This window comes from Stomoxys calcitrans, chromosome 1 (genome assembly GCF_963082655.1).
Source record: "Stomoxys calcitrans chromosome 1, idStoCalc2.1, whole genome shotgun sequence".
NCBI lineage: Eukaryota > Metazoa > Arthropoda > Insecta > Diptera > Muscidae > Stomoxys > Stomoxys calcitrans.
Window position 1 is genome coordinate 22398203 of NC_081552.1, and position 23079 is coordinate 22421281.

General features: G+C 37.9%; 3 protein-coding genes across 3 annotated transcripts in view; 2 read left to right on the top strand and 1 right to left on the bottom strand.

The window, feature by feature from the left end:
• LOC106092651 (uncharacterized) overlaps positions 1-3425 on the top strand; it is a 38773-nt gene extending 35348 nt beyond the window's left edge. The window contains exons 2-4 of the mRNA XM_059370782.1: positions 2824-2898; positions 2958-3134; positions 3194-3425. Coding sequence (XP_059226765.1) covers positions 2824-2898; positions 2958-3134; positions 3194-3343 — 402 coding nt within the window. The 3' untranslated portion in view covers positions 3344-3425. The remainder of the gene's footprint in view (positions 1-2823; positions 2899-2957; positions 3135-3193) is intronic.
• LOC106085042 (calcium-transporting ATPase type 2C member 1) overlaps positions 1-23079 on the bottom strand; it is a 661371-nt gene that overhangs the window by 382493 nt on the left and 255799 nt on the right. The window lies entirely within an intron of this gene.
• Positions 1-23079, top strand: part of LOC106092650 (uncharacterized) — a 130647-nt gene that overhangs the window by 40474 nt on the left and 67094 nt on the right. The window lies entirely within an intron of this gene.

Genomic DNA, 23079 nt, shown 5'->3' on the forward strand with positions numbered 1-23079 from the left:
AATTTCCTTAAAGACAAAATTTTTAGTATTTTTCAAAAAAAAAAAAAAACACACACACACACACACACAAAGTTTGTCTTATTTTTAGAGGTCTTTGCTGTGCTAAGGAAAAAATTGAACAAAATGGTCTATAGTCGGACAATATCCTACAATGGAATCTCATTAACATTTTAAGAGCAAAAAAAAATAAAGAAATCTCAAACAGATAAAAAACATTTGTTCTGAAAACAAAATTTCCATGATATTTTCCCGGTAACCGAGTTGGTAGCGTGCTTTTATTACCATTGCAGGGGTCATGGGTCGATTCCCGCCAGAAACCTTGATCTGTCGCTACTGTGGTCTGTAAAGGACTGCCAGTCTTACCTAACCTAACCTTCTCTGAAAAGAAAATGTCCATGAAATGTTCCCTTAATTTCCATATTTCATTCCAAATATGGATGAAATTTCCATATTCCATTTTCAATTTTGTTTATATAGAAAAAAAAAATTCATGGATGTTTTGGCTTTAGAGAATATTTCATGGAAATTGTGCCTTCTGAGAAAATTTCATGGATATTTTGTTTTGGGGAAAATTTTATGGAAATTTCGTTTTAGAGAAAATTTTATGGAAATTTTGACTAGAGAAAATTTCATGGAAATTGTGGGTTTAGAGAAAATTTCTTAGAAATTTTGTATTAAAAGAAAATTTCATAAAAATTTTGTATTAAAAGTAAATTTCATGAAAATTTTGTATTAAAAGAAAATTTTATGGAAATTTTATATTAAAAAAAAATTCATTGATTCTTTAGAGAAAATTTCTTTGAAATTTTGTCTTTAGAGAAAATTTCATTGAAATTTTGTCTTTAGAGAAAATTTCATTGAAATTTTGTCTTTAGAGAAAATTTCATGGAAATTCCGTCTTTAGAGAAAATTTCATTGAAATTTTTGCCTTTAGAGAAAATTTCATGGAAATTTTGTCTTTAGAGAAAATTTCATGGAAATTCCGTCTTTAGAGAAAATTTCATTGAAATTTTTGCCTTTAGAGAAAATTTCATGGAAATTTTGTCTTTAAAGAAAATATCATTGAAATTTTGTCTTTAAAGAAAATTTCATTGAAATTTTGTCTTTAGAGAAAATTTCATGGAAATTTTGTCTTTAGAGAAAATTTCATGGAAATTTTGTCTTTAGAGAAAATTTCATGGAAATTTTGTCTTTAGAGAAAATTTTATTGAAATTTTGTCTGTAGAGAAAATTTCATTGAAATTTTGTCTTTAGAGAAAATTTCATTGAAATTTTGTCTTTAGAGAAAATTTCATGGAAATTTTGTCTGTAGAGAAAATTTCATTGAAATTTTGTCATTAGAGAAAATTTCATTGAAATTTTGTCATTAGAGAAAATTTCATGGAAATTTTGTCATTAGAGAAAATTTCATTGAAATTTTGTCTTTAGAGAAAATTTCACGGAAATTTTGTCATTAGAGAAAATTTCATTGAAATTTTGTCGTTAGAGAAAATTTCATTGAAATTTTGTCGTTAGAGAAAATTTCATTGAAATTTTGTCGTTAGAGAAAATTTCATGGAAATTTTGTCTTTAGAGAAAATTTCATGGAAATTTTGTCTTTAGAGAAAATTTCATTGAAATTTTGTCTTTAGAGAAAATTTCATTGAAATTTTGTCTTTAGAGAAAATTTCATTGAAATTTTGTCTTTAGAGAAAATTTCATTGAAATTTTTTTTTAGAGAAAATTTCATGGAAATTTTGTCTTTAGAGAAAATTTCATTGAAATTTTGTCTTTAGAGAAAATTTCATTGAAATTTTGTCTTTAGAGAAATTTCATGGAAATTTTGTCTTTAGAGAAAATTTCATTGAAATTTTGTCTTTAAAGACAATATCATGGAAGTTTTGTCTTCAGAAAAAATCTAATTGATATTTTCTTCTTAGAGAAAATTTCATGGAAATTTTGTCTTTAGATAAAATTTCATGGAAATTTTGTCTTTAAAGAAAATTTCAATGAAATTGTGTCTTTAGAGAAAATTTCATTGAAATTTTGTCTTTAGAGAAAATTTCATTGAAATTTTGTCTTAAGAGAAAATTTCATTGAAATTTTGTCTTTAGATAAAATTTCATTGAAATTTTGTCTTTAGAGAAAATTTCATTGAAATTTTGTCTTTAGAGAAAATTAGTTGGAAATTTTACCATTTGAGAAGATTTCATGGAATTTTTGTGATTGACATTTTGCCTTCTTAGTAAATTTCTTTGAAATTTTGTTTGTACAGAACATTTTTTGGAATTATTGTCTTTAGAGAAAATTTTGAAGAACATTTTTGGTTCTACAATAATCTTCAATATAAATTTCTATAAATAAATAAATTTAAATAAATCACTGACTCATTTTTAGATATGCCTGATTTAATTTTTTTTGCTCTTTTTGCTAATTGCCTAAGCGTTTGTTGTTTTTCACAACAAGAAATGTTATTCTAAAAAAAAAACAAAAAATAACAACATGATCAAAATAGAAAACAAATTAGTATCTTGGTTCGAAGTAGGTCAATTAAAAAACTTGAACTTTAGTTGGCTATGCTGAACATTTGTCCCATTAGCCGAATTTAAAATAGAATAGGTTTCGAGGTGCGTGTTCTTGTCGAAAAGCTACAAAAAAAGAACTATTTGTCAGCTTTTATGAAATTAGTGAAATTGAGAAATGAGAACGTTTTCTTGTGCTCTGTTGCTATTTTTTCTAATTAATTACCTTGCAAAAGATCATTCAGCATGGGCCAAGCTGGATATCTTAAGCATGGAGTGCATAACATATGATCGACAATTCGTAAACTTTTCCCAATGCCAGGTGGTCAAAACGGAAAACTCCCAGTCTTTGCTAAATGCAAGAGCAAATCTTATTCAAAGAGCAACTGCAATAAAGGTAAGCTCAAGTTGGACATAACTTCGTCTCATACCGTCACTAAAATCTCTTTTTGATAGATTCGCTTTAAGATATTAAGGAAAACTAATAAAAAGTTCCAGACGTTTTTCACAGACCAATGGGCAGATATATGTGACCTATTGGGCAATGAGGCAAATAAGGGCAATGTATTCTGGGATATGTTCTCTGTCTTTATTCTTAAGAACACAAATGTGAATCATTCCTGTCCATATGAGGTAAGTCAAAAATTTCTAAGTGAAGAGTGTAATTTTTTCTTGGTTTTTCACCATTACAGCCGCAGGAGATTTACACCAAAGATTTCATTTTATGCAACCAAGTGGGAGATATTTTGCCTTTTCCCAAGGGATTCTATCGTTCGGAGTTAACAATTTTTGCAAATAGTGCTAAACGTTGCATGATCAGGGTGGATGGTGAAAAATCTTAACAATGAATTAAGCAATGCCTGACATTAGATTTTTGAAATATCGCAGATGTTTGCGAAATATGATGAATGTGGTTAAATTAGAATTTGGGATAAATTATGAAATTTTTACCAAAGAATATATATGAATGAATATTTGTCTGTATATTTACATACAAAATTCTGTCTTGGCAGAAAATGTAACGGCCTGTTTGCCAACCATTGGTACTCGCCGAGTGCCAAGCATTGGTACTCCGCGTGTGCCATGCATGACAGCATGTTAAAGATCTCTTCTCCACGTATCTAAGAAGACTGCCCAGAGGCATATCTGCAAGTTCGTCAAGATCGGAGAAAAACCATCTCAATAGGATGGAAAGCCTGTGTCCTTGTAGATACGGATATGAGCAGAGCAGCTGTCCGATGGTCTCCTCCTCATGCTCATCGTCGGCAGTAGTCGTTGTACGGAGCAGCCATGAGAGTGACCATATGGCATATCGCACAGTGTTCGGTTAGAACCACTCCTCTAATCGTGCTCAGAGATTCCTCGTCACAGACTAACAACTCGCACCACGACCTGCCTGGTCATCTTCTCCACTATGTTCAGTAGTTTGCCAAAAGGCCGTGTGCAAGATCGTCCATAGGTCCGATCCCTCGATTTGAATTCCTAAGGCACTATAGGTCGCAATTCTTATCCAATTGCTGACATTTTGCGCAATGACATCTACTATGGTCTCCAACAGCCATACCACGCATGTTCCGAATTGGTTGATAACCTGAAATAGCTCCAATAGCTTTGCAATTTTTATTCATTATCCTTTGTTTGCCTATAAAGAGATATCTAAACCGATCTTGGGTCTTGACTTCTCGAGCCTCTAGAGTGCGCAATTCTTATCCGATTGGGATGAAATTTTGCATGACGTGTTTTGTTATCATAGCCAACAACTGTGCCAAGTATGGTTCAAATCGGTCTATAAACTGATAAAGCTGTCATATAAACCGATCTTGGGTCTTGACTTCTTGAGCCTCTAGAGTGCGCAATTCTTATCCGATTGGAATGAAATTTTGCACGACGTGTTCTGTTATGATATCCAACAACTGTGCCAAGTATGGTTCAAATCGGTTCAAAACCTGATATAGCTGTCATATAAACAGATCTGGGGACTTGACTTCTTGAGCTTCTAGAGGGCGCAATTCCTATCCGATTTGGCTGAAATTTCGCAAGACGTTTTTTGTTGTTACTTTCAACAACTAGTAGTAGTAGTAGTAGTAGTAGTAGTATCTTTATTCATTTCATTTTAAAAAAAATAAATCGTACTTCGAATATTAGATTATGAAATAAGATATACGGCTTTGACTTAGTGTCGTCAGCCGGTAAATTTAATACAAACATTTGAGATTTGGTAAAGAGAACATTATGTTTAAATTTCATGTGAATTCAGTGATTATTAATTTTCTATACTTCAGTGCATTTTTTAAATATTTCACTAAGTTTATCCAATCCAAGGCTCCTCTGCCATCTAGAATATCTATGATTTCTCTGTCAGTTAAACTAATTTTGCCAAAAAATTGCATCCGGTATCCTCGCAGTATTGGGCATATTCCTAAGAAATGCTGAATGTTTTCTTTTGCTCGCATATTACATAATGTGCATTCGGTAATTTCATTAGAATTGGCAGTGTATTGGCTTCCATTGAGGTATATCAAATCGCATCTTGCCTTTAGTATCCAAGTTATATCATCTTCAGTGTAGCGATCGGATATATATTCAGAACCCCTAGTGTAGTCTAGGTGTTTATAAATTCTTTCGTTGCTTTGTGTTGCCTTCTGTTCATATTTTGTACGACTGCACGCATTTAGATGGTTAGTGAGCGATGTTATTATTCCATTCCAGGTAGTTTCATTGATGCTTGCATCGATTACGTGGATGTCAAACTCATTTAATTCTTTAACCCAGAACAGTTGTTTGTTCAGTAGAATTTTAGATAGCTGATGCGGTAGTCGATCTCGATTATATTTAAACATAGTTCTGCCCACGTATTTCATATGCAGTTGTAGCGTATATATATGACTATTTTCTATGCAGGTTTCAAGAGCGATAGCATAATTTGGGGTGTTTTCGGGTAGCTTCAGAACTCGTTTCAGAAAAAAACGCTGTAGCTTATCTACTTCTTCAAAATTTCCAAATCCCCAGACTTGTGCGGAGTAGGACTGTATGGATCTGCTAACCGCCAGATATAAATTCCATTTTTGGCTCAAGGAAATATCTTTCTTTTGAAGAAATGCTTTCCAAGTCATGTTTATTGCACTTTTTGCTTGAGCATTACGACTTTTAACATGCTTTTGGAATTTCATTTGCGGTGTAATTATAACACCAAGATAATTATACTCAGAAACAATTTCTATCGCTTCTCCGTGAAAATACCATTTTTCGTGGTCAGATAATCGTCCGCCGTTTCGAAAAATAATTATTTTGGATTTGTCCATGTTAACCTCCAGATTCCATTTTGCGCAATAGTATTCTAAGTTGGATATCATGTTTTGTAGTACCGTCTTGTCGTCGGCCAGAATTACAATGTCGTCCGCATATAGTAATACTCTTATGTTCAGCCATTCTATATTCAAGCCTCCTCCCAGACTATCATGTAGGTCGTTGACGTAAAGTGCAAACAGCAGTGGAGATAAAAGGCAGCCTTGTTTTACTCCCGAGATGGTATGAAAATAATCCGATAATTCTTCTCCTGTCCATATAGCTGATTGGGTGTTTTGATAGATATTTTCTATTATTGTAACAAATTTATTTGATATGCCCATTTCGTGCAATTTGTAGATAAGTAGGCTTCGGGATATCTTGTCAAATGCGGCTTTGAAGTCCACAAAAAATGCGTATACTTTTTCTTTTTTTGCCAGCTTAATGTGAACTATTGACGCTAGGTTGTATATGTTATCTGTAGTTGAGTACTTTTTTCGGAAGCCTGCCTGATATTCGACTAAAATATTTCTTTCCTCTATCCACAATTGCAGCCTTTCGTTAAGAACTCCCATGAATATTTTTGCTACAGAGTTCATGAATGATATTCCACGATAATTTTTCGTCTCATTTACATTGCCCTTTTTGTGAATTGGGAAAATTACCGTTTTGATAAAAGACTCATCCACTATTCCATTAGTATACATTGTGTTGTACACCTGTACTAGTTCCGAAATAAACTCGTCTGTAGCATTAACAAAAAATTCATAAGGAATCCTGTCCTCTCCTGGAGCTTTGTTTAGTTTAACCTTTTGTAACATTCTCTTTACTTCTTCGACCGTTATTTCCTTGTCTAATAAATGAACTGTGATAAATGAGGGAGCGTACAGAATATTCGACGTTGTCTGATCTGTATTGAGTAGCTTCATGAAGTAGTCTCTAAAAGATGACGCAGATATATTCGGGCCTATATGAAAGTGGTTATTATTAATCTCTCGTACTAATTTCCACCATTCTTTACTGTTTTTAATATTGTTGATTTGTTCGCTAATCATGCTGTAATAAGCCTTTTTGCTCGTTACGCATATCATTTTATATATACGTTGTGCTTGCAGGTATTGTTGTTTATTACATTCATTGCTACTTTTCTTAAATTTCCTCAAGCTTTTAAAGACTTTTTTCCTCGCCCAATGACATCTTTCAGTATACCACTTCTCCTTTGGCTTGTAGCTAAGATTATCTGTGGTTACAGATGATTTTACTATGATGTCTGTCAGATCCTTAAGGTTGTGAACTTCGTGGGTATTCAAGACATTTTGAAGATTTATGTTCAGCATTGTTTGGTAGTTGTTTTTGTCGTTGTCTTTCCAAGAGAGTTTTGGTAAGAGCTTTAGTCTGTTTGTAACAGTTCCGTTTATATTAAATTTCATTTTCAAAGAAATGGGGAGATGGTCAGACCAAATGTTTTCTTCGACAGCAAAATTGTCCACATATTGTAGTAAACTGGAAGACATAGCACATATGTCATTAACCGACTCGCCAACCGTACTCACAAAAGTAAAGTTGCCATCTTCATCTCCTTTTGTCTGGCCATTTAGTATTACTAAGTTGTTGTCATTGCAGAACTCCAGATATGTGCGCCCTTTGCTATTAATTTCCTTATCCATCGATTTTCTTATCTTCATGCCTGCAGAGAAAGATTCTCTAAATAGCGAAACTATTTCTTGTTGACTGCTTCCAATGCGGATATTCATATCACCTATCATTATCACATCTTTGCATGGGTCTTCTTCAATTATTCGTTTCACTGCAGTAAAATCGTTGGTCCAATTTACACTGCGTAAATACAATGGTAGCATCCAGAATTTAAGTTGGCCTAGCTTTAAATATAATGCTTTTATTCCAGAAAACATAACGAATTCATATTGTAGATAGTTTCCCTTGATTGACCGTTTGATAGCTATCATTACCCCACCAATTGCTCTTCCATATCTACTTGCCCTTGTTGCATATACCCAGTCAATATCGTGATTTGGAAAATATTTCTCTGCTTGTTTAGTGTTTTCGATTGTGAGATGTGTTTCCAATAGAATAATTATATCAAAATCATTTAAAAAAGTGAAGAATATTGGGAACATATATTTGTTTGCCAAACCATTTATATTGTAAGATATTATTTTTAGCTCTAAATTACAATTTTTCTGCTCGACAGTTTGGCTAATCTGATTAGAATTTAATCTTAGTAGTTTTTTGACTGAATCTCATCAAAAATTGTGTCAAAGTTGGTTCTGGATAATTCTTCGCCATAGAGTTCTTTGAGAACTATTTCAGCATTCCTTTTTCCACACGTTAAAATGTTGTTGTTGTTCCATGTGAACCAATAATCTTTTATTTTCATTTTATCATCCCTTACTATTATTTTATGTTTTTTAGATTCCTGGAGAATATCCTTCCGTACTAAAAGCATTGCAACCTTGTTTCGCTGTCTTCTTGGACATAGATCTCGATCTACATAGATTGAAGTTCCGGATAAAAATCTTGTTTTTTGAAGTACTTCTGATGCAACAGTTTCATTATCGAATTCTACTACCACCGTTTGCACATTTCCTCGTTCAAATATAGTTTTAGCTGATTTTATGGCTGGTGTTATTTGCAGTTTTTCAGTGCACAGCTTAACAACCGGGTTTATTGCGGGTTTTTCGTTCACAATTCCCTTAAAAACAAGTTTTGTATTGCTGACCTGATTCTCTAACCATCTTATGCTACGGTCGTTATTCTCAATTTTATTTTTCAGAAGCTCTAATTCCATTTTCAATTTTGCATTTTCCGCCTTGAGATCTGAAATCTCTGATGTTGCCCATGATATGCCCGCCTTGACCTCCTCAATATCTTGTTTTGTTGGTAGATTTTGCAGTTTGTCTTCAAGCAATTCGCTCATTGTGCATTTCATCAGCTCGACTAAGTCGCTCACTTCCATATTGCCAACGGGTTTCTTCGACATATTTTGATATTCTGGCGATGTTTCCTGGAGTTTTCTTTTTGTTTGTTGGGTTGTCTGTAACAAAGTTTTCTGATTTTCTGACATTCCTTAATGACCAATAATTTGGTGGTTACTACTTTCTTGTTGATAAGATGTTACCAAAGCTATAGTCGGTTTTTATAATTTTCTGTAGTATACTTTTAGGGTTGTATATTTAATCTAATGCTGTGGTAGCAGTGGTGAATTTCTATTGCTAGTTATTTAAATCCAAACTCTGACTTTCTTTTACAATGTAAGCTCGGCCTCAAACGTAAAATACAACACTATCAAAACTGTCAAAACGTACCAGCTGTTTTCTGTTGTGCCGATTGCTGAATTTGTGCAAAACATTGACCGGTTAACATCAACAGATCTTCCTTCCAGTGATTTCACAATCTGTTTTACAAAAATTAAAACTTCTCGCAAAGAAATAACTATGCTGCCATATAAACCGATCTGGGATCTTAACTTCTTGAGCCTCTAGAGGTCGCAATTATTATCCGATTTGCCTGAAATTTTGTACGACGGATTCTCTCATGCCAGTTAACATACGTGTTTATTATGGTCTGAATCGGTCTATAGCCCGATACAGCTCCCATATCAATCGATCTCTCTATTTTACTTCTAGAACCCACAAAGGGCGCAATTCTTATTCGAATTGGGTGACATTTTACACAGGTCTCCAACATATAATTTAATTGTGGTTCAAACCGGACCATATCATGATATCGCTCTAATAGCAGAGCAAATCTTTTCTTATATCCTTTATTTTGCGGGAAAAGAACTCGACAAATGCGATCCATGGTGGAGGGTATATAAGATTCGGCCCGGCCGAACTTAGCACGCTTTTACTTGTTTCCGATATTTTTGGCATGAGTAAGACGAAGATGCTTACCCATGCGCAACGGTGACATTACATAGGCCGCCAAAAGTGGAAATTCGATTGAATTCAAAAGGTATTTACGAGTAAAATACGAATCTGATATCCAAATGTGGGACCAAGTTTCTGGGGGTCCACCCCCTCCCCAAAACACCCCCCAAACAGAACTTATGTACTGACCATGGCAATATGGGAATCAAATGAAAGGTATTTAAGATTAGAAAACGAATCTGATATCCAATTGTCGGACCAAGTATTTGGGGGACCACCCCAACACCCAAAACACCCCAAAATCGGACAAATTTACGACCATAGCAATATGGGGTTCAAATCAAAGGTCTTTGGGAGTAAAGAACGAATCTGATATCCAATTGTCGGACCAAGTGTTTGGGAGACCACCCCAACCCCCAAAATCGGACAAATTTACGACCATAGCAATATGGGGTTCAAATGGAAGGTCTTTGGAAGTAAAGGACGAATCTGATGTCCAATTGTCAAACCAAGTGTTTGGGGGACCAACCTGCCTTAATAACACCGCCCAAATAGGAAGTGTTTGCTGACCATTGCAATATGAGGCTCAAATAAGAGGTTTTTTAGAATAGAATACGAATTTGATTTACATTTTCAGAGCCAAGTCACTGAGTGGCTGCCCCATTTCCCAAAACTCCCCCCACACCGGTCATGTTTGCCGACTATGCAAAAATGAGGTATACCATGAATCTGATATCAATATATGGGACCAACTGTCTAGGGGACGTCCCACCTCTATAATAACCCCCAAATAGGACGTATTTGCTTACCAAGACAATTTTGGTGTTCACAACAGTGGAGCCCGATGTCCATAGTTTTTAGGGCCCATACCCCACACCAAATGGTATTTGAGAGAAAGCACGATGCTGATATTTTTCAGGGCCAAGTGTCTGGGAGACCACCTCACCCCCGAAAACACCACTAAATCAGACATGAGAATATCGGGCTGAAATAAAGTATTTTAAGAATGGAGTACACCAAACTTAAATTCGTAGACCAATAAAGATCATATGGGATTCAGATAAAGGCACTTATATTGTTAAACTGTAAGTCAAGCGATATACTATTTTCGTAGCAAGTTATTTCACTAAAAGCTGTTTAATTGTCGAAAATAAATATTCAAAGGAAAATTTTGCTCCATATAAAGTAAAAGAAGGCGCAGCGGAGCCGGCCCGGTTCAGCTAGTAGCTCCCATATAAGTCGATCTCCCGATTTAACTTCTTGAGCCCCTCGAAACCATATCTCCTGCATCTTTCTCGGCAAAAGGTAGTCTGAGACCCTCTTCAGCCTACCCCCCGCATCCATTGCATTTGGAATGAGTCAGTGGCCTTATCCGCCTTTTCTCAAAATACCAAGTTCCCAAAGCCTAAGTGTCATCTCAGCGGCGCAGCCCCAAATATAGCCCTCAACATGTTGTGTATTGAGCATCGCTTCCAGACCCGCTTGCAGTGTGGAACTTAACACCACCGAAAACCTGACGCACCATACAAACTCAAACACAACATCCGTTTGCCACTCCTTACTTCCGCGAAAACGAGTCCGGAACAACCTCTCCCGCATCATTCTATCTACCCCTGCATCCATTGCGTGTGGAATTGATCAGTGGTCGTATCCGCCTTCTCTCAGCATGCCAAGATCCCACAGCCTAAGTAACATCTCAGTGGTACAGCCCCAAATATGAACCTTAACATGTTGTGTATTCAACATCGCTTCCAGACCCGCCTGCCGATCCTTTGACAATTTCGAAATGGTCTCATCCAAAGATGGGATTTTGAAATCCGGTATCTTATGTCTCCGAGTAAAGAGCACCAACTCCGCTTCAGAGTGACCTTTCCATTATCTTGCTGATCCTCGACAAAAAACTGCCTCGAATCTACAGGACTATGTCATTCGTATATGCAATCAGTATAACACTGTTTCCATTGAGATCCAATGGGATTACGCTTCTACTAGGTTCCAGAGAATCATCGAGAACATCCCTCTTTCCGCTTGTGACTCGCCTTCTGACCATTTTCTGCCAAGCCCTTATTAATAATCCTGCCACAAAGCATGTTATTTGTCCACCGGGAGATATTCAGGTGGTTCTCCGTGCTTTCCAGGGCGGCGACTATTGACACTACCTACACGTTATTAAATGCCCATAATCAAAAAACGCTGCCATCGTGTACTCCTTCTGTTGGAGAGTTATCTCCACTACCCCACTGAAGTTCTTCGATGTCAGTCCTTTCCTCACCTTCAGATCTACCAACCCAACCAGTGTTTTAAGTAAAAACTATGCCCGATTTATTGGCCAATAATCCTCAGCAGTACTGTGGTTTTTTTTACTGGCCTTGGGGATAAACACCACCCTGACTTCCCTGAAACCATCACCGACTTTCTCAAGATTCGGAAGATTAGGATATGCAAAGAACCTTATTCTGAAACATCAGGCAGTGCAGTGACAGGAAAGTCAATGCAGCCTAATGAGCAGGGAGCAGACGATGAGACCATCACCCACTCCCAAGAAGCTTATTTAATGGAGGACCAATGATCGAGGTCATACAGATAAATCTGGACATTGACAACAATGTCAACAGGATTACAACTGCACTAGTGGGATCTTCCGAAGATAGTTGTCCTCTTTGGGAAAGGAAATCAGTCCAATAAAAACCCTAGATGACCGGGGAGATTCGCAACATTGGGGAAGAGGTCCGCAGACTTTTTAACTAAGCACGTGGTAAAAAATCGAAAGTATATTGGGATGTGTATTACACACGGCTCAAGGAATACAATAAGATTACCAGAGCCGCAAAACGTGCCTCCTGGATGTTTTTCTTCGACCAGGTCGCCCATGATGCCGCTAAGATGAAAATGTTGCTCTCAAAAACCCATGTCCAAACTGAAACGTTAGTAGATGACATGGAAGTGAGAGCATAGACAACGGAGGACATGTTGAGGCTTTTGATAAAAACGTATTTTCCACATTATATGACGGGACTCACGGAAACACCAGAATCTGGGAATAATGAGATTGACCGAAGGCTTATCATTAGAGAATTTATGAAAAAGGAAGCCTTGATGAGCTTCAAACCATTTAAGTAACGCGGACCTGATGGATTATTTCCGACGTTACTACAAAAGGAGGCCGACTATCTGGCGCCCCATCTAGCGTGCCTGCATATACTCTGAAAGCCTGGCAGCAGGCAAGGATGCTGTTTATACCCAAGGACGGCAAGGAAAGTTATGCGACACCAAAGTTCCAAGGACCGATAAGCCTTATGTCCTTTCTTCTCAAAACCATGAAACAATTGTGGACACCATGATAAAGAGTAGGACATCCAGCGAACTACTCAAATTCAGACAGCATGCTTATGTCAAGGGAAGGTCGGTGGAGACTGCCCTGCTCGAGGTAATGCATCATTTGATGCAGAATCATTGGTACACATTGGCAGTATGCATTGACATCGAGGTGGCTCTTTACAATGTGCCGACCGTCACACTGATCCAATTCTTGGACCAGTACCGGATAGATCGGGTCCTAAGAGAAACCAAATGCTAAGGAACAGGTGGATAAGTTGTGGGTCCTACGACATATAAGGGAGTAAGTGGCACAGGGGGGCATTTTTCGCCAATCCTTTGTGTGACCACCACAAATAACCTATTACGAATGCTGTCTGAGGAGGGATTTTAACCCGTCTGCTCCGCAAGTTTCCGATCGGATACCTGAAACGAAACTTGAGGTTGAGAGCGAGACATTGCTGCCAGCGGCAGAGTCATGGATGGACGGAACTCTAGCATTGCCATATGGAAGATCATGTTACACAGATGGATCAAAGCTTAAGGACAAAGTGGGCCTGGGAGTCTACATTGAGAACCCAAGGACTGAGATCTGTTTTATACTGCCTGACCATAATACCGTCCTGCAGGCGGAGATTCGGGTGTGGTGCTAACCCGAGGACGTCGACATCTTTACAAACAGTAAACAAACCCTCAGAGCACAAAGCACCAGAATGGTAAGATCACTAATAGTCTTGGAGTGTAAGAAGGGGGTTAATGCCTTCTCTGAGGTTAGCACGATCCGCATAGTTTGGGTGCCAAGCCATAGCGGTGTAAGGGGGAATGAAAGAGCACACGATTTGGCAGTGGAGGCCAGAGAATTTATTTTTAGCGTTGCAAACAAATGCACAAACTAATAATACCATGTGGAGATGTAGGGTATAAAAATCTGTAAGCTATTTTTATACCCACCAACCTGGGATAAGGTTATACTTATCTAGTTCTTTCGTTTGTAACACCTCGAAATATTGACCTGCAACCCCATAAATTATATATATTCTGGATGGCCTCGACATTCCGAGTTGATCGAGCCTCGTTTGTCCGTCCTTCTGTCGAAATCACGATAGCGGTCGAACGCGTAAAGTTTGCCGCTTGAAATTTTGCACATATACTAAATGTTGATGTAGGTGATTGGGGATTGCAAATGGGCCATATCGGTTCAAATATAGATATAGCTTCCATATAAACTGATCTCCCGATTTGAATACTTGAGCCCCTGGATGCCGCAATTTTTGTCGGATTGGGCTGAATTTTTGCATGCAGTATTCTGTTATGACTTTCAACAACTGTGTCAAGAAAGGTCCAAATCGGTCTATAACCTGATATAGCTCCCATATAAACCGATCTCCCGATTTCATTTCTTGAGTCCTTACAAGCCGCAATTTTTTGACCGATTTGGTTGAAATTTTGATTGCGGTGCTCTGTTACGACTTCCAGCAACTGTGTCAAGTACGGTCCAAATCGGTCTATAACCTGATGTTGCCCCCATATAAACCGGTCTCTCGATCATCGTTCTTCGGTTCCTAGAAGCTTTAATTTTTGCTGTTGTGACAGAAGTTTGATATGTACAATAAAATAATGACCTTCAACTAAATTTTTATACCCAACACCGAAGGATGGGGGTATATTGATTTTGTCATTCCGTTTGCAACACATCGAAATATCCATTTCCGACCCTATAAAGTATATATATTCTTGATCAGCGTAAAAATCTAAGACTATCTAGACATGTCCGTCCGTCTGTCTGTTAAAATCACGCTACAGTCTTCAAAAATAGAGATATTGAGCTGAAACTTTGCACAGATTCTTTTTTGTCCATAAGCAGGTTAAGTTCGAAGATAGGCTATATCGGACTATATCTTGATATAGCCCCCATATAGACCGATCCTCCGATTTAGGGTCTTAGGCCCATAAAAGCCACATTTATTATCCGATTTTGCTGAAATTTGTGACAGTGAGTTGTGTTAGGCCTTTCGACATCCTTCGTCAGTTTGGCCCAGATCGGTCCAGATTTGGATATAGCTGCCATATAGACCGATCCTCCGATTTAGGGTCTTAGGCCCATAAAAGCCACATTTATTATCCGATTTTGCTGAAATTCGGGACAGTGAGTTGTCTTAAGCCTTTCGACATCTTCCGTCAATATGGCTCAGATCGGTTTAGATTTTGATACAGCTGCCATATAGACCGATCCCCCGATTTAGGGTCTTAGGCCCATAAAAGCCACATTTATTATCGGATTTTGCTGAAATTCGGGACAGTGAGTTGTGTTAGGCCCTTCGACATCCTCCGTTAATTTGGCTCAGATCGGTTTAGATTTGGATATAGCTGCCATATAGACCGATCCTCCGATTTAGGGTCTTAGGCCCATAAAAGCCACATTTATTATCCGATTTTGTTGAAATTAGGGACAGTGAGTTGTCTTAAGCCTTTCGACATCTTCCGTCAATATGGCTCAGATCGGTTTAGATTTTGATATAGCTGCCATATACCCCGATCCTACGATTTAGGGTCATAGGCCCATAAAAGCCACATTTATTATCCGATTTTGCTGAAATTTGGAACAGTGAGTTGTGATAAGCCCTTCGACATCCTTCGTCAATTTGGCCCAGATCAGTCCAGATTTGGATATAGCTTCCATATAGACCGATCCCCTGATTTAGGGTTTTAGGCCTATAAAAGCCACATTTATTACACGATTTTGTTGAAATTTGGGACAGTGAGTAGAGTCAGGCCCTTCGACATCCCTTGTCAATTTGGCTCAGATCGGTCCAGATTTGGATATAGCTGCCATATAGACCGATCTCTCGATTAAAAGTTTTGGGCCCATAAAAAGCGCATTTATTGTCCGATGTGGCCGAAATTGGGGACAGTGGGTTAAATTAAGCCCCTCGACTACTTCTGCAATATGACACAGATCGGTTCAGATTTTTATATAGGTGCCATATAGCCCGATCTCTCGATCAAAGGTTTTGGGGCCATAAAAGGCGTGTTTATTATCCGATGACGCCGAAATTTGGAATCCTTTTTAAATTTGATCCAGATCCGTCCAGATCTGCCATATAGACCGATATCCCGATTTATAGTCTTGGTCCCATAAAGTCGCATTTATAATCCGATTTCACTTAAATTTTACGGAGTGACTTATGCTACGCATTTCGACATCCGTTTAGTACATGGTTCAAATCGGTTTAATTTTTGATATATCTACTTAAAAGACCAATATTTTGTTATACGCAATTGAAAAATGACTTGTACTTATAAGTATTTGGTCCAAATCGGAACATATTTCGATATAGCTGCTGTAGGGCATGAGGTATGCATTTTTCACCGGATTTTGACGAAAGGTGTTTTACATATAAACCCGAGGTGGTGGGTATCCAAAGTTCGGCCCGGCCGAACTTAACGCCTTTTTACTTGTTTTGTATACTTTTTTAGCAGAATCCGCGCTTTTACTTATTTTCTAATAATTTATAGCAAATTCCTCAGTTCTTATTTAGAAATTAAAACATTTTGAATGGTTTTAATCAAAGTTTTAATTTAATATCAGCAGACAGTGTATTCTGTAATTTCTCTGGGTGTAGTGGGTGTGCGTAGGTTAACATATGGAGGAAGAACTGTCATTCTCAATTTCTTGCAGCACCCAGATGAATAGCACAACGTCTAGCATTGTTAACAACAAAGTTCCCTTCTAGACGGTATAGGCCTTTGGGAAACGGCACCATATTAACAACATGTCGATCAACGTACAAGTTTTTGGCAAATATCTCCTGTGGCTGTTTATGTAAAAAAAAAAACCATTCACAACTATCTCAGTCTAAATTTAGCTAAGGAATTCTTACTTCATATGGGCAGGAATGATTAATATTTGTATATTTGGTAATCATAGGACCTGCTATATCCCAATAGACATTACGTTTCTTAGCTATATTTGCCAATAGTGCACACAAATCCACGGTTTCTTCATCGGTAAATTTTTGATAGTTTTTGCCAACTTTGCGTAGAATTTTATAACGAACCTAAAAATATGAAATATCGAAAACGTTAATCCATGAAATAACCTAAGGCACAGTCGGTATGCCTTTATATCCACAGCCCTTTGAAATAGATTGGCTTTAGCATTTATGGTGGTATTTTCATCCATCAGGCATTGGGAAAAGTTCATAAATTCTTGATCGTATACAAAGCAATCGAAACTTTTTAAACCCAAACGATTGGCTAATGTGGAAAATTCACCCGCAAAGAAGACAATCGCAAAAATAGAAACATAACCCAAGTAGCTAGATGACATTTTTTTTAACTAAAATCAATGATCTGTACTGGCAAAAAACAGTATTGCAATGCCCTTGAGGGTTGCCTGCTTACAGTGAGATAATTATTAAAAAAACGCTGTGCAAAATTGATTTTTAATTGCAATTGACCTTTGGAACCATTTCAGAGTGATTATGCAATTTTTTATACCTACCATCGAAGGACGGGGGTAAACTAAGCTAGTCATTCCGTTTGTAACACCTCGAAATATAGATCTAAGACCCCATAGAGTATATATATTCTTGATCGTCTCGACATTCTGAGTCGATCTAGCCAAGTCGGTCCGTCCGTCCGTCTGTCGAAACCACGATAGTGGTCGAACGAGTAAGGCTAGCCGATTGAATTTTGCGCAGATATTTACTATTGATGTAGGTCGTTGGAGATTGCAAATGGACCATATCGGTTCAGATTTGAATATAGCCTTCATATTAACCGATCTCCCTATTTGACATTTTGAGCCCGTGGAAGCCACAATTTCTGTCTGATTTGGCTAAAATGTTGCAGATAGTGTTCTGTTATGTCTGTCAACAACAGTGCCAAGTACGGTCTAAATCGGTCTATAACCTGAAATAGCTGTCATATAAACCGATCTTCCGATTTGACTTCTTGAGTACCTGGAAGCCGCCATCTTTGTCCGATTTCGCTGCAATTTGGCATGCGGTGTTCTTTTACGACTTTCAACAACTTTGCCAAGTAGAAGTTAACCATATAAACTGGTTAACTTCTTGAGCCCTTACATGCCGTAATTATACCCACCACCGAAGGATGGGGGCATATTCATTTTGTCATTCCGTTTGCAACACATCGAAATATCCATTTCCGACCCTATAAAGTATATATATTCTTGATCACCGTAAAAATCTAAGACAATCTAGACATGTCCGTCCGTCAGTCTGTTGTAATCACGCTACAGTCCTTAAAATAGAGACATTGAGCTGAAACTTTGCACAGATTCTTTATTTTTTGTCCATAAGCAGGTTATGTTCAAAAATGGGATATACCGATTTAGGGTTTTAGGGTTTTAGACACATAAAATTCACATTTATTATCCGATTTTGCTGAAGTTTGGCACAGTGAGTTGTGTTAGCCCCTTCGATACATTTCTTCAATTTGGCCCAGATCGGTCTAGATTTCGATACAGCTATCATATAGACCGAACTGCCGATTTAGGGTCTTAGGCCCATTAAATCCACTTTTTCCGATTTTGCCCAAATTTGGGAAAGTGAGTTGTGTTAGACCCTTCGCCATCATCTTCAATTTGGCCCACATCGGTTTAGATTTCGATATAACTACCATATAGACTGATCCGCCGATTGAGGGTCTTAGGCCCATTAAAGCCACATTTATTATGCGATTTTGCTAAAATTTGGGACAGTGAGTTGTGTTAGGCCAGTCGATATCCCACTTTAATTTGGCCAAGAACGGTCTAGATTTAGATATAGCTGCCATATAGACCGATCACTCGATTTAATTCTTTGGGCCATAAAATGCGCCTTTATTGTCCGATGTCGCCGAAATGTGGGACAGTGGGTTGTGTTCGTTCTTCGACATTCTACGTCAATTTGGCCCAGATCGGTACAGATTTGGATATAGCCGATTTCGCTGAAATTTGATATATTCCGATTTCGCTGAAATTTGACACAGTGACTTATATCAGGCTTTTCGACTTCCGTGTCGTATATGGTTCAGATCGGTCTTTATTTGGATATGGCTACCAAATATTTTGTTCTACAAAATTGATCAATGACTTGTACTTATTAGACCATTCAATATCCTTGTTGAATTTGGTCCAAATCAGACCATATTTCAATAAAGCTGCTATGTGGGCATAAATTATGCATTTTTGCCGGATTATGACGAAAGGTGATATACATATAGACCCGAGGTGGGGGGTATCCAAAGTTCGGCCCGACCGATCTTTTATTTTTTCTATCAGCCATTAGCCGGAAGTCGATTCGACATACGAACGGTTCGGGCGAAATAAGAATTCTCTCTATAATACATTATGCGGTCCGCTGGCCAATCAATTACAAACGGGTGTGAGTTCCTGGAAGGGATACTAGACCCTCGACATACATCCTTACATCAGGAATAAAAAGACGAATATCAGACGAGCACACACCATGAAAGTACCGATAGAATAGCGCCAAACAACCCACATTGCGACGATGATGAAAGGAGCAATAGAGTTGGATACCCCACTGTCCCCAATCAACGCCATCGCTTTCCTCTATACACGGTCCAGTAGCTCCAGGTATGATTTTGAAGCTCCAGCCCATGCATGTGAGTTGTACTCCATTTTTGGCATTATGAAAGTGGTGTAGATGTTAAGAAGATCAGATGGAGTGAAGTAATTCTTACACCGTTTAAGGAAGCCTAAACACTGGAATGCTTCTTTCGACACTTCAAATACATGTCTAGCCCAACGGACATCACTTTGTATTTTCATGCCTGATTCTGATTGCTCAACATCTACACCGTTGATAGACAGCGATGATCGTAATGGGCCAGCGAATCGTTTGTGTGACAACAAGCAGCACTGAGTCTTCCGTGCATTAAAATCTACTCGATTCATTCGACCCCATTCAGAAATGGCCAGCAAATCCTGGCAGAGTGTATCATCCATAACCCGCCTCTTGTCCTCAAACCCTTGAAGACTCGGCCTATGGTCGAATGAGTACGAATCCAACAGTTCGTGGATGAAAATAAGAAAAAGAGAAGGAGAAAGAGAAAGAACAGAGCCCTGAGGTACACCTGCGGTCAATTTATGCTCATTGGATGAGAACCCATCTATAACGACTCTGAGAAAGCTCGAAATAAATCGAACGAAGCCATTATCGACATCAAATGCGAGAAGCTTTGATAGTAGTGCACTGTACCAGATCCTACCAAATGCCTTGGAGTTATCCAAAGCCACAACCTTACTCTCACCAAACTGGTGGATTGAGCGACTCCAACGGTGGATTGAGCGAATTTAACGTCTTTTTAATTGCTTCCAATTTCAATAAATTTCGTCTCTAGGTCAATGAAAATAACTGTGCCACATATGAAGACGATTGAATGAGAATTGCGACCTGTAGTTTGTACACAAATTATCATGGACAGACAGACAGGCGGACGGACATAGCTAAATCGAAGCAGCAAGTGATTCTGAGTCGATCGGTATACTTGTCAATGTGTCCATCTCTCGTTCTTATGGATGTTACAAACAAATTCACTAAGTTGTAATACCCTGCATCACAGTAGTGGTTTGGGTTACAAAAAATGCATAGAAAAGCAATCATCAAAAAAAAAACAAGTAAAAAGGCGTTAAGTTCGGCCGGATATCGGATATATGGATACCCACCACCTCGGGTACATATGCAAACCACCTTTCATCAAAATTCGGTGAAAATTTCATACCTTATACTCATATACCTCTTACCGATCTGAACTAGATACGACACGGATGTCGAACATAAGTCACTGTGTCAAATTTCAGTGAAATCGGATTATAAATGAGCCTTTTATGGGGCCAAGACTTTAAATCAAGATATCGGTCTACATGGCAGACTTGCATAAACATGTCGAAGAGCCTAACACAAAGCACTGTCCCAAATTTCGGCGAAATCGGACAATAAATTCCTCTTTTATGGGCCCTAAACCTTAAATCCAGAGATCGGTCTATATGGCAGCTATATTCAAATCTGGACCGATCTGGGCAAAATTGAAGAATTACGTCGAAGAGTCTAACCAAACTCACTGTCTCAAATTTCAGCGACATCGGACAATAAATACGTCTTTTATGGCCCCAAAACCTAAAACCTAGATATCGGTCTATATGGCAGCTATATCCAAATCTGGACCGATTTGTGCGATATTGCAGAAGTATGTCAAATGGCTTAACTTAACTCACTGTTCCAAATTTCTTGGACATCGGGCAATAAATGAGCATTTTATGGGCCCAAAACCTTAAATCAAGAAATCGGTCTATATGGCAGCTATATCCAAATTTGAACCGATCGGGACCAAATTGAAGAAGTATGTCAAAGGGGCTAACACATCTCACTGTCCCAAATTTCAGCAAAATCGGATAATGAATGTGGCTATTATGGGCCTTACACCATAAATCGGAATATCGATCTATATGGCAGCTATATCTAAATCTAGACCGATCTGAGCCAAATTAATGAAGGATGTCGATGGGCTTTACACAATTCACTGCCCCGAATTTCATCAAAATCGGATAATAAATGTGGCTTTTGTGGGCCTAAGACCCTAAACCGGAGGATCGGTCTATATGGTAGCTATATCCAAATCTGGACCGATCTGGACCAAATTAAAGAAACATGTCAAAGGGCCTAAGACAACTCACTGTCCCAAATTTTAGCGAAATCGGACCATAAATGTGGCTTTTATTGGCCTTAGACCCTAAATCTGAGGATCGGTCTATATGGTAGCTATATCCAAATCTGAACCGATCTGAACCAAATTAAAGAAACATGTCAAAGGGCCTAAGACAACTCACTGTCCCAAATTTCAGCGAAATCGGACCATAAATGTGGCTTTTATTGGCCTTAGACCCTAAATCTGAGGATGGGTCTATATGGGGGCTATATCAAGATATAGTCCAATATAGCCTATCTTCGAACTTAACCTGCTTATGTACAAAAAAAGAATCTGTGCAAAATTTCAGCTCAATATCTCTATTTTTAAAGGCTGTAGCGTGATTTCAACAGACAGACGGACAGACGGACGGACATGGCTAGATCGTCTTAGATTTTTACGCTGATCAAGAATATATATACTTTATAGGGTCGGAAATGGATATTTCGATGTGTTGCAAACGGAATGACAAAATGAATATACCCCCATCCTTCGGTGGTGGGTATAAAAACAATATAGCTCGAAATAATCTGAGTAAGTCAAAGTTATAGTTTTTTGTAATTACATTCAGGATTTTCTCTTGTAAGTCAATTTAAAATTTTGGTTAATTGGAATACTATTCAATAATTTAGCAGCAAAAAAAAAAAAATGATAAACAACATGTATTTAGTAGTCACTCATGCATACATAAAAGCACACGGCAAAGTTCTGATTTAGATTTATACATTTGGGTAATTTAAAAATTTTCCATAGTAGGGCTAACAAGCATTTGCCATAATTATTATCAAATCCGTCCATATATGTCTATACCAGTGTAAAAACTTAATATGTTTCTAACCTGCCGTTGGTTAGGTGTTTGCCTTGCCTCATCTCTACTTTGGCAGGATAGTTCTGTGGTTGTGGCCAAACAATTCGACATCAACAAAATGGAGTGTTCTACCTTAGACAATGAATTTGTCAACTTCTCTTTATGTCGGTTAGATAGGGCAAAGAACAACAAACCTAAGACAAGTAAAAAGGCGTTAAGTTCGGCCGGGCCGAACTTTGGATACCCACCACCTCGGGTATATATGTAAACCACTTTTCATCAAAATTCGGTGAAAATTTCATACCTTATACTCATATACCTCATACCGATCTGAACTATATACGACACGGATGTCGAAAAGCCGAACATAAGTCACTGTGTCAAATTTTAGTGAAATCGGATTATAAATGCGCCTTTTATGGGGCCAAGACTTTAAATCGAGATATCGGTCTACATGGCAGCTATATCCAAATCTGGACCGATTTGGGCCAAGTTGCATAAACATATCGAAGAGCTTAACACTAAGCACTGTCCCAAATTTCGGCGAAATCGGACAATAAATGCC